At 37.6% G+C, this 12746-nt stretch overlaps 1 protein-coding gene across 9 annotated transcripts in view; it reads left to right on the forward strand.

The window, feature by feature from the left end:
* The window catches only part of LOC123864366 (anoctamin-1-like), a 34272-nt gene extending 22071 nt beyond the window's left edge, over positions 1-12201 (forward strand). For 8 of the 9 annotated variants that reach the window (XM_045904744.1, XM_045904746.1, XM_045904747.1 and 5 more), the window contains 9 exons: positions 438-704; positions 1129-1332; positions 2022-2170; positions 2447-2532; positions 5042-5247; positions 5775-5935; positions 6145-6247; positions 6590-6764; positions 10825-12201. In XM_045904744.1, the coding sequence (XP_045760700.1) occupies positions 438-704; positions 1129-1332; positions 2022-2170; positions 2447-2532; positions 5042-5247; positions 5775-5935; positions 6145-6247; positions 6590-6764; positions 10825-10994 (1521 nt within the window). In that variant the 3' untranslated portion in view covers positions 10995-12201. Of the gene's footprint in view, positions 1-437; positions 705-1128; positions 1333-2021; positions 2171-2446; positions 2533-5041; positions 5248-5774; positions 5936-6144; positions 6248-6589; positions 6805-10824 lie in introns of all 9 variants that reach the window. The other variant, XM_045904748.1, reaches the window with a different exon arrangement.
* Positions 12202-12746: the final 545 nt, after the last annotated feature.

Below are 12746 nucleotides of genomic sequence, written 5' to 3' on the forward strand. Positions count from 1 at the left end.
AACAGCAAAACGACACGAAGGCACTTTTCTGAAGGTTTCACTTCTGCCGCGTGTGAAGTGCGCACATGTTTTTTTTTTATTAAGTACTATTTTTTTTTTACGCACTTGGAGCGCAAATACATAGGATACACAGCTTTAGCTCTTTTTAACCCCCAACCCAAAAAGAGGGGTGTTATAAGTTTGACGTGTGTATCTGTGTATCTGTGTATCTGTCTGTGGCATCGTAGCGCCTAAACGAATGAACCGATTTTAATTTTGTTTTTTTTTTTTGTTTGAAAGGTGGCTTGATCGAGAGTGTTCTTAGCTATCATCCAAGAAAATCGGTTCAGCCGTTTGAAAGTTATCTTTTTCTAGTTACTGTAACCTTCACTTGTCGGGGGTGTTATAAATTTTTAATTTACACTTGTTACTGATTCGTCTGGGGTTTTTTTTTCCAGCTAAACGTCGTAACGGGTGAGCGTGAGCCCATGGTGCCGTTCTGGCGGATGCGCCTGCCCGCCACGCTAATGTCGTTCAGCGTGGTGGCTCTGCTAGTCCTGCTGGCGCTGGCCACAGTGCTGGGCGTGGTGCTGTACCGCATGTCGCTCCTCGGCGCCAGCATCCTGCGCCAGAAGGACAACACGCTGCTCACGTACAGCCCCATCATGTTCACGACCGCCACTGCCGCGTGCATCAACTTGGTCTTCATCTGCATATTCAACTACGTGAGTGACGGTTTCGAATTTATTTGGGCGCGACTTGAGATCGCTAAAATCTTTCTCGGGCGAAAGAAACGATCGCGTTACGTCTGTCCATGTTTAAAATGGGTGCCAAACAGAACAGCTGTTGAGCAGCCGCCATCTTTTAATGCTTATCGTACATTTCAGCACGTAAGTTGCACGCGTCGAAAGTAACGCATTTTTAATTACTGAAAATGTATGTTTCGAATATTTCCGGTAAAATTTCAAATATTGATCACACACACTAACTCACTACATTTGACTGCATCACCAAGAAAACTAAATTAAGCTGTTTGGCTATGCTTGTGCTCATACAAACATAGCCAAACGCTCTTCGTGAAATAGAATCTGTAACATGCCTCAATGTATCAGTGGAAATAAGACGTTCACGTATAATTATACATTTCAGATCTACCAATACCTAGCAGAATGGCTCACAGAGAAGGAATTGCTGCGAACACAGACAGAGTTCGACGATTCCCTCACTCTCAAGATCTACCTGCTGCAGTTCGTCAACTACTATGCGTCGATATTCTACATCGCTTTCTTTAAGGGCAAGTTTGTTGGTCGCCCCGGGAATTATGTTCGGCTGTTCGGTCATAGACAGGAAGAGGTGCGTGTGACTTTTTTTGTTCAATTTCTCATTTTAAAACAAACCGGACATGTGCGAGTTCGACTTGTACACGAAGGGTTCGGCAGTCCGTACCATCATACAAGAAATAATACTTTTAATTTTTATGGTTGCCTTTTTGAAATTTATATTATTTGGTGTTATAGTGGCAATAGAATTACACATTCTGTGAATACCTATTACGATACGAGATATAGCTCTCTGATAGATAGACGGGCGGGCGGACAGACAGCAGAGGCTTAGTAATAGTAGAGGTTTATATAACATCACACCTATGTGTTTCATACAAGTTCCCATGCTAAGTGCACATTTTGACGTTTGATAAAAAGTTGATGATTTAATAATAATAATTTATTTATTTCCACAAAAGATTAATAACTAAGTACAATTAAATTTACATCTTATTAAATACCTACAATCCTAAGTACCTACAACAAAGTGAACTGTAAGCATATACAATTAGTGAGATAACTTAGTTATTAAGACAATTTTGAGTGTTGCAAGATCAAGGACTGGCTATCCTAGCTAGATTTTTTATATCATAATTAAAAAGTTAAAAATTTAGAAATCTGTAAAATGATTAAGATAAAAAATAGAAAAAATTAATAGTATTTTTTCACCAGTATGCACCATCCCTATTGTTACTGATACAAAGTGATATCCTTATTCAGTGTGCGCCGGGTGGCTGTCTCCTGGAATTGTCCATCCAACTGGCCATCATAATGATCGGCAAACAGTTCATCAACACCATCGTTGAGATGATGATGCCGTATCTGCTCAAATGGTTGAACATCATACGAACTATTGGCAGAAGAAAGCGGTAAGTTATATCCGAGTTAATATGGACCTCTTAAGAAAGGTCAGAGTCACTAAGCGGGTGATGGAGAGAGCTATGAGTTATAGCATAGTTGGTGATTCAAAAGAGTTAGCGCCCACTGATTTTTTTGTCTCTATCATTTGTATGGAATTATGTTACAGAGAGAACGCTATACTTATTCTTCCTGCGTACAGAGTATACTGTCAGTATGTGGAGATCGCCCTATAGATTTGATGTTTTACTTTGTAATTTGTTCTACATTCGCATACTTTATTACAGGATAAAAAGTCCAATGCAATGGGTGAAGGATTTCAAGCTAGTCGACTTTGGAAATATGGGTCTTTTCCCTGAATATTTGGAAATGGGTAAGGCACCATTTTGAAAAGTGTTCTATTCTAATGTAATTTTTTTTTTTTTTTTTTTTTTTTTTTATTCAGTCCACAAAACCGACTACAATTGGTAAGAAAAAATACAAAATGATAAATGGACAAAGATACATGCGCGCAATTGCGTCTTCTCGATGTGGACTCGGCATGCACTATTAAAGTATGTAGGTACAAAACTACAGCGCAACACAAAATAAACTTAACAAACAAGGAACAAAAACTTAAACCAGAACAGCTACTAACAAAATAGGAAAAACCTTATACAAACTACTTTCTAACAATTACTTATCTGTATACTTAACTTACTTTTTATTCTTGGTATATTGTCACAGAAGATATCTATAACATCTCTGTAACTATTTGCAAGAGACTGCATTCTATATAGCGGACTATGATGCCCAAGCTTGGTTTTGGTTTGAGGCAAACAGAACGTCTTGCGATTGTGTAAGCGGCTACAGTCACGGGGCACAACGAACTTCAAGCGTTCAAGTAACTCAGGCGCATCAATGAGACCCTTCATTAGTTTTGTCAGAAAAATGACATCCGTAATCTTTCTACGGTCTCTAAGGGATTTCATTTTATAGTAAGAGAGACGAGATTCGTATGAAAACAATTTGTCACATTTGAAGTCATTGTAAGTTAGATGGTATAGAAACCTTTTTTGAATTCGTTCTATTCTATCAGAATGAACTTGATACCCTGGACTCCATACAGTGCTACAATATTCAAGGATGCTACGGACAACACTGTTGAAGACCAGTATAGATAAACTGGGGTCCTTGAATATTTTCATTTGTCTGAATACTAGTCCGGATATTTTTGAAGCTTTAGATGTTATTTGCTCGATATGTGGACGAAAACTTAAAGCCGAGTCTACAATAACACCAAGGTCTCTCATACTATAAACTTCCTTAAGACTAACCTTGTTTATTTTATAGACACAGTCTACCGGATTTTTTTTTCTGGTAAATTTAATGTGGAAACACTTTTCAATATTTAAGGACATACCATTTGTAGTGCACCAAGAGTGAACAGCATCAATATCGTTTTGTAGGGTTGTCACATCAGCTTGGCTGTTAATGGTTTTGTAAATTTTTATATCGTCTGCAAACATTTTGAATTTAGAATTTAACTTGAGTGCCAAATCATTTATAAAAATTAAAAAGAACGTGGGACCTAGATGAGATCCTTGAGGGACTCCCGATGATATTTTTATCTCATAAGACTTGAAACCATTAATAGCAACAAGTTGTGACCGATTTCTTAAGTAAGATTCACACCAACGTAACAATGAGCCATGAATTCCCAAAGACTCAATTTTCAATAACAAAATGTTATGATTCACCATATCAAATGCTTTTCGAAAATCGGTGTAAATTGCATGTACCTCACCAGTAGCATCTACAGTCTCAGCGATGTCTGATATATAACTAACTAAGTTAGAAGTGGTTGATTTGCGAGGACGAAACCCATGTTGGTTAGGATCAAGATATGGGGCTATGTGATAATAAATTATTTTCTGAACTAAGCTTTCTAAGACTTTTCCACAGATTGATAAAATAGATATAGGTCGGTAGTTTTTTATATCTTTTGAGTTGCCAGACTTATGCACTGGTGTGATATATGCAATTTTCCATTTGGTAGGAAATGTACCCGTTTGCAAAGAATAGTTATATATGAGGGTAAGTGGCTTAGCTAGTTTGTGAGCGCATTTTTTAAGAAATATTGGGGCAAGAAGATCTGGACCGGGACCTTTAAGTGAATCCAAGTTTAAAAGATGTTTTAAAACTTCTTCTTCAGTTAGTATACAAGAACCCAATGGAACATTGGGAATGATATTGTTTGGGAGTGGCGAATTTCCTACTTGACAGTTACTAGTCTCTATGTAGACCGATGAAAAATGTTTAGCAAAGGCGTCACATATATTCTTACCACCTTTAGCTACAAAATTATCCAGAATCATTTCATTCGGAATACAATTGGTACCATTTTTACGCTGTTGTTTAAAATATTTCCAAAAGTAGGTAGGATCATCACGAATACATTCAACAACTCGTTTTTTAAAATTGTCATAACAACCTTTTATCAAGATGGCACAACGTTCGCGCAATAATTCGTATGCAAATTTGTCCATTGGGTTATTGTACTTTTTGCTTTTATGGTGGATTTTTGCCTTTTCCTTAAGTGCTCGTAATAATGGACCTGAGAACCATATAGGATAGTGACTATCTCGCGGTTTCCGCATGGGTGTATGTCTATAAATAATGGGCATTAGTGTCTGGTAAAATATATCTAATTTTGCATCGACCGAATAAGAATTTTGAAATAGAGACAACCAATCTATTTGATCCAGTTCATTACAGACATTATCATAGTCACATAGGAAGAAATTGAGAAATGGTGTACGAGAAGGTTTCATGTAGCATGACATTTTGTAATTTGTAATATGACATTTTGTATCAATAAATTTATATCTTTTTGTTTTCAGTGTTACAGTACGGGTTTGTAACGATATTCGTGGCGGCGTTTCCGCTCGCGCCATTATTTGCTCTTATAAACAACGTACTAGAGATGCGATTGGACGCTAAGAAGTTCCTGTCGTGCTACCGCCGGCCTGTGCCGCAGCGGGTCAACGACATCGGCGTGTGGTACCGCATCCTTGACTCCATCGGCAAACTCAGCATTATCACCAACGTGAGTATAGTGGATCGCTCATTAACATCGTGCTAGAGATGCGATTGGACGCAAAAAAGTTCCTGTCGTGCTACCGCCGGCCTGTGCCGCAGCGGGTAACGACATTGGGATCTGGTACCGCATCCTTGACTCTATCGGCAAACTCAGTATTATAACACGTATAGGGCGAAGCATGAGCGAATATAGTGGGGATACTTGCCCACGCGCACAGTCGCCCATTCGCCGTAAAAAGTGTTGAAGTGTGCGTGGGAGATTGCATGAAGACGCGCGGCAGCCAACGCGGAAGACAAAATACACGACGTGATATGACAGCCAACCAATCACAGACACAGCACCAGTCGCGCCCCACTTTTGGGCGGACAATATGAATTCTGCGTATTCAATGTCAGTCCATGCCAAGACTAATATAATAGCACTCAACCCAAAGAAGATTTAAATATATCAGTGGAATTGATCTGATCTCAATTTACGCACGTCAACTGGGACTTGGGAGGTCGTCAAGCCTAAAATCTGAATGTTATTTCCAGGGGTTCATCATAGCTTTCACGTCGGAGTTCATCCCGCGTCTGGTGTACCTCGCGGTGCGCGGCGACCTCAATGAGTACGTGGACCACACGCTCACGGACTTCAACATCACCGTGCTCGAGCACCCGCCCATCGGCACCAAGTACAACGGCACTATGTGCAGGTATACTAATCACTACTACTCATCATTACTATCACTATACCGTGTACTAGCAAACAAAAAGAGCAAAGTTTCCTTACATGAAAAACTCAATCTAATCATAGTTGTTGCTTATATAGTAATTTACAGTGAGCTAAGGATAAAAACAATCTAGAAACAAAGTGACATGTGTCAAAGAGTATACAAGTATTTTTATGACATTTTGCTTTCAGTTACCCGGGCTACTGGAACTACAAGGTCGGCGACGACTATGAACATACCAACTGGTACTGGCACGTAATGGGCGCTCGATTGGCTTTCGTCGTCGTCTTTGAGGTAAGATGACGATCACTTTTAGCCCAATTGCTAATAAACTCTTCCTTTTGTGTGATAAGCTAATGCATGTACCTCTAATTTACTGCGTTACTTTACTCTAGTTTTACTGCGTAGATGTCATCAACAGCTTCATAATGGAGGAAATGCTCACCTACGACTTCGTTATTGCGTCGAATTATGCATTTCGAAATCTTTCTGTTTTTCGGCCTTTCTGTTTTCCCACTGGAAATTTTTTTTGGCACTCATATTTTTAATATGTCTTCATACCACCAACTTTTGCCGAGCCCAAAAGAAAGAGGTTTACCCATTATAAGGCAAGATAAAATTTGTCGTGTTTTCTAGAACGTGGTGGCTCTAGTCATGATCATTGTCCGCTGGGCGATCCCGGACATGTCCGGCGAACTCCGGGACCGGATCCGGCGCGAGGCCTATGTCATCAACAGCTTCATAATGGAGGAGACGCGCACGCGGTCGGCGGCGGAGCGCTCGCCCGTGCCGGCGCGACTCGCGCACGAAGGTGGATGCGGGGCGACTTCCACGCCCATCTAATGGTTACGGTAGGCACCGCTGCGCTTTGTGTGTGCGTACTAACCACGGCTCTTGTTTACTGGTTTCTTATTAAATTCGACATCGAAGGTCCAACTTCAAAAAAATTTTGCAAGACTCGAAGTAATCGTGAAGAATTTATGAGAGTAAGAATCCCCAGAAAAAGGCTTTTTGTTACTAAATATTATGAGGGTACTTATTATAAAAATTTTGAGGGTACTTATTATACAAATCGAGTTTCGATTCTTTTATTAGGATCGATACTAATAATCGATATATATGTGTAAGTAATTTCGAATACCTAGAACGTCTAGAAGTACGTTTCGAGAAAATCCTGAAAAGATTAGGTAATTTCTAGTTTATTTACTCTAACCAGTAAACAAAATCCGTAAACAAAACTGTTTTGTGTGTTTGTGTGGATACACTGACAGGAATGAAGATATTTAATATTAGTAGTGATTTTTGGAGTTCCTACATCTAGATACAAAGTAGAAAAAATTTGCTGATCTCTGTATTTAGCGTGTACCCTGTACTTATTATAAAAATATTGTTAAAAATGCTTTATAACAAGTATTTAGAACTAAGACCTGAAGAGCGTACTTTGCCTGTGTTCAGACTTAAGACAGTTTAAATGAGATATTTATGTAGTGACCTGATATCTTATTTAATTGTCTTCAGTTTGAGCAAAGTTAAAGTATGCTATAGATTTCAGCCTTAAGCGCTTTACGCTCTGCATCCGATCCGAATCCGAGAAAATGCCGATCTATTAGTGAAAACTCGGATTGAATCCGAATATCGATTTTACACTGCGTCTGTTTCGATGGATGTTGCCACCACCACCGCATGCATAACTGCTCGGATTTGAAACGGACGTAGTTCGCCCAAGCTGTTGCGAGTTCAAGAATACCGAACCAAAAGAAAAGAAACGCCGAAACGAACGCAGTGTAAAATCGAAATCCGGATTCGATTCGAGTTGTCTAGATCACAATTTTCTCGGATTTGGATCAGATGCAAAGCGTAAAGAGCCTTAGAGCATAGACCCGTTAATAATTTTACTTATTACTCCAAAATGTTAGTTTGTAAAGTTGATTGCTATTATGCTTGTCATTACTTTCAGTGTATTTATACATCGACAAACAGTATTTTGAATTTACAAGAACCTCAACATATAATTTTTAAGGTCTTCTAAAATTTGAGGAGTATGACATAGATATTAATTATGCATAATATTGCTGTACATAAACTTCTAATGGTGCCTGTCCACTGTGTGAATATATTATGTTCAGTAGACCAATCAGATTACCTATTGATATTGATTGGAAAATTTACGCTTTACATAACACTGGTTTCCACAAGTTTTAAACTATAGTAAAATTACTGGAGAAGCGTAATTAGTTTTTCAAGTGATCTTTGTGAAAAAGAAAGCGCTGCTTTTAGATGTTTTAATTTTGTTTAGATTTGGGTGTGGAACCGAAATAGCCCAATTATTATTATCGTTCGAAAGGCATATTTCATACAGTCTAAGCTGTTTTTTCTTGAGTTTTTGACAATATACGGTATTTGCCTATCTCAAAAATAAATTATTTATCAGTGATTATTAAATAGAGGATATAAAAAATGTTGAGGTCCTTGTACTTTTTGACTAAGGCGAGCTTGTACCCCTAATACTCGTGTGTTATCAAAGAGTAGTAATCTCCGAGGTCTACGCACGACCGACGTTTGCGGAACTTTGTGAGTGAGTTTGAGGATATTATCAAATAACGGCCACAGACTAAAGGAAAAAGATAGACGGAGCGAACCACGTTGCCAACAACATAGAGCCAAAGACATTGTTATTTGTCCTTAAAAGACCACGTTAACCAAGTATGAAAAGCTGATAAATTACACGTCAAAATATGCATTTCGTTTCTATTAACAATTTTGATGGCGTAAATCTTGACAGTTGTATGTAAATATCTGACCGGCTTCACGTAAAAAATGAATTTTGTGTGTGTTCACGCAATAATGTGTGTCTAATCAAGGTTCAAATAATACGTCGGTGATGCGACGCACGAAGTGAGAATGACACGTAAAGTCAAAATTGTCTTCTCAAAGTTGGCATCATATGGTGACCCTGTCACCGTCTATCTTTGTCCTTTAGTTTGCGATAACAGCATGTCTGGATTGTGAAGATCATCATTTACAAAAACACTTCATGAAACTACACTGATACTAATTGAGAATTTAAAAGGGAATTAAAATGCATGTTTCCTTTTATAAGAAAGGAAATAAAATGGTTAAGGTATTTTTATCTCACTCTTTTCTGAATTTCTCTCTCTTCCATATTCTTGTCATTTTCCTTAAATAATACCACGATGACATCCTCATAATTTTGAGTTATTATTCTCATGCCTATTGTTGAGACCTTCTGAATCACCACTGAGGCACGTCTTATCCGGGCCATCAAGTGCAATTCCGTTTGCACAACGCTATGGCCTATAAGTAAATAGTCCTTTCTATCCTTTAACTTTATGCCTCTCTCTAATAAGAGCTTTGAGTTACGCGAGTGACATCAAAGGGGCGCGCCCGTCGTACTATATATTTCTCGGATCACGTGACCAAGTGAGCCCGATTCAGTATAAGAAAGGACGTTATATACTCATATTATATGGTTAATACTTCCACTAAGCGCTATGAAGCCTGCCAAGAAAATGTGTCTGTCCTAGAAAAAAAAGACATCGAAATGTGGTTATTCTATTCTATGGCATGCAATTTAATTTTCTTCATGAATATATATAATACTTGGATAGAGCACTCTTAATTCCTACTTTAAGCAAATACCTACTTATTGCTATCCTACTTCGACTGCCGAGCGAGAGCGAGAAGTCGGACACCACGGGTCCGACCTCTCACTCTAATTTATTAGTCGAAGTGGGATAGCGATAAGCGTATAAATGTTCTATTTCACTATGACCGGAGTTGGTTGTAGTACTGAAGGTACCGATAAGCGTTTACGCATTTGTGTGCGTAACGTTAACTGCGTCGCAGTCGAGACAGCGCCACGCACACTATAAAATAATATGTATGTGTGCACTCATACTAACATAACAAACGGTCTTTGTGAAATGGAACATTTATATTTGCTTACAAATAGGTATTAGGACCGCTTTATCCATCTTTATTATTACATTCATGATTTTCTTCAACCCACACTAACTCACTACATTTGACTGCATCACCAAGAAAACTAAATTAAGAATGGTGTAGTTAGGCGATAACACAAGCACGCAGCAGTTTTTGAGCTACAAGTATTTAATTAGTGAAGCGATAAAAGTCAGATCAGTTTTTTGAGCAGTTATTCAGTAGAGTTGTATTGATTTTCTTTTGCAAAAAGATTTACGTGTGCGCAATAGCCTTGAGCTTCTACTGAGTAGTTAGGCATATGCTTTGTGTCAAAAATTGATGGATAGGATCATATCAATTTAGTATATTTTGTGTTACAAAATAAAAAAGTATAAATTCGTTTTTCTGTCCCATGAGGATACTAAAAGTTTAATCCATTTTTTCAAAAGGCAGTCATTACATTCAAAGTTATGTAATTACATGCCAGATTGCCAAATATTTTTCATATTTAAATAATATTTAATTAAACTTTCACAAATACTTTCGAATCGTCAAATGCATTTAACACTGGTTTATCTGTGCATTGTATTTTTTGTGTTTAAATTTTGTGTCTTATCTGTTGGCAAACCAATGAAAAACAATCATTGCATAATTTCAATTTGAGATGTTATGAGAAAGTGTTTAATTTAATAATTTTAACTTCTTTTAAAAGTTCCATACCAAACCAGTTCAGGAAGATATCCTAATGCGCCTTGTATTTGGTGTCATAAAATAGCATTTGAATTCGATTATCAATTTTTTTGTCTCTTAAATCTTCAATTCACAGACAAAGCAATTTCATGTTTTGAATGTTCACAAAGAACAGCACTTAAATCGCTTTTTGTACCAATAGAAGTTCATCCACTGACAGAACTCTTCCGAACCAACAGACGAACGCGATGCCGCGGAGTCGACCTGGAATCATATCGCCTCGCTATCAGGCTCGGACTTCGACCTGGCAGCCCACGGAGACCACCAGGGCATTCGGAACTTGTCCAAACATGTGGTGACCGACCTTCCTAGTAACGCGAGTGATGCTCCGGATCCTGCTCACGTATGAACGTAAATACGACAAAAAAGAAGGTCAATAGAGGATACTCCGTCACTTGCTCAGTGTAAAAAAATCGCAGTATAGTCTGTTCACTAACATAGTGTTGGTACACCCGCAGGCGCTCTTATCATTTTGTCTTAAATATCTTATCTTTTACTGTGTTTGCTAAATAAAAGTTTTTCTATGCGAAGAATAAAATAGAATACTATTTTATCTTAATTGGTATTATAATTAATAAACAATAGTTAGGCAGCAAAGAGAATTTTAATGAAAAATATAAGTGTAGATGCCAAATTCTCCTGCGGGTGTACACCCCACGCGGCCGTGGCGGCCAAAATGTGACACGTGCCAATGTGGCACGACACAAAGGCGACCGGATCTAAGGGAATAGACCTTAGCCGATCCAGTCGCATCTTCAAGCGGCCGGTCATGAGTTCATGACTGGTTTATGATACTCGTGTATGGGCGCTCTTAAGCTGCGAATTTTATGCCTAAGTTTATTGCTTGCTCTATTTTTTTGACTCTACCTTAAGTCGAAATTAGAAATTTGTTTTTAGTTTCGATTGGTTTGTCTTAAAACGTGTTTTTTGTACGTAATTTTATCTTTAAAATGGAAGCTTTTCTAAAACAGATTAACAATAGTTGACAAGATATTTCATAGATCAATAAAACTTTATATTCGCTACAATACAGTGTGCAAAGTTTAATATGTATGTAAAAGATTGTGTAAACTGCACGATATAATTAAAGTGAAATAATAACTAATTTTCTACTTATATTATACTTGTAACTTCATTATATTAGTGAGCACAACGCACAATTCTGAAAAAAGTTCCTGTATGTGTTTTAAATCAAAGATCTTATTTTATTATACTATAGCATGGTTTTACATAAATGGTTCCTTTAGTATCAAAAGCTGATTAACCATATTTTTTCCATATAAATATTTATTACTTTAAACGTTAATTGCCTCAAGTCTCGAAAATGTGATCTTTACAATATACTTACATTATTAAAGTAAATTAAAATAAATTCACTAATAAATTCACACATCAAAAATCTTGGTCACTTTTCATAATAATTTTATTTCAATTCACTTCACAATTCATAAAGTATTCGTCTCGAAAAGTGATTTCTGTACTTAAATTAGAGATAATAGCCATGTTTGTTGCACATATAACTAAGGCTCTTTATGCACTGGATCCGATTCAAATCCGAGAAAATTCAGATCTAGAAAACTCGGATCGAATCGGGATGTCTATTGTCACCGCGTCTGTTTCGACGGTTGTTGTGTTGTCGCTTGGGTATTGTTGCTCGCATTTGATCGGATTTGGGTTGGACGCAATGCACAAGGGTCCATAAAAGTAATTTTGTAGGGTCCATAAAAGTACGCAACTTCTCATACAAATAACATTGCGGCTTTTTCGGATCGAGAATTCTGGGGTTCGGATCGGATGCAGTGCGTAAAGAGCCTCAAACTAAATCGGTAGAACTAAAAAGCCTGCTAACTTTTTCTGTAGGGAACTATCACAAGGCTGGCTTTAAATTTACCAATTTTAGTTAAGTTTAAGTTTTATGTACAATTAACTGGTATCATGTTAGTATTCTAAGTAAGATAAGAAAGAAGAAAGGGGATTTATAAAGAAAAAGGCATATCAAATGGAGCGAAAAAGTTTGATTGCAGAAAAGATTCGTTCGAAATTATATTTCACTAAACAAAGGTATGTAGAATCAAGTTTCGTAACATCTACAATCTACATT

This window comes from Maniola jurtina, chromosome 4, assembly GCF_905333055.1.
Source record: "Maniola jurtina chromosome 4, ilManJurt1.1, whole genome shotgun sequence".
Classification (NCBI taxonomy): Eukaryota; Metazoa; Arthropoda; class Insecta; order Lepidoptera; family Nymphalidae; genus Maniola; species Maniola jurtina.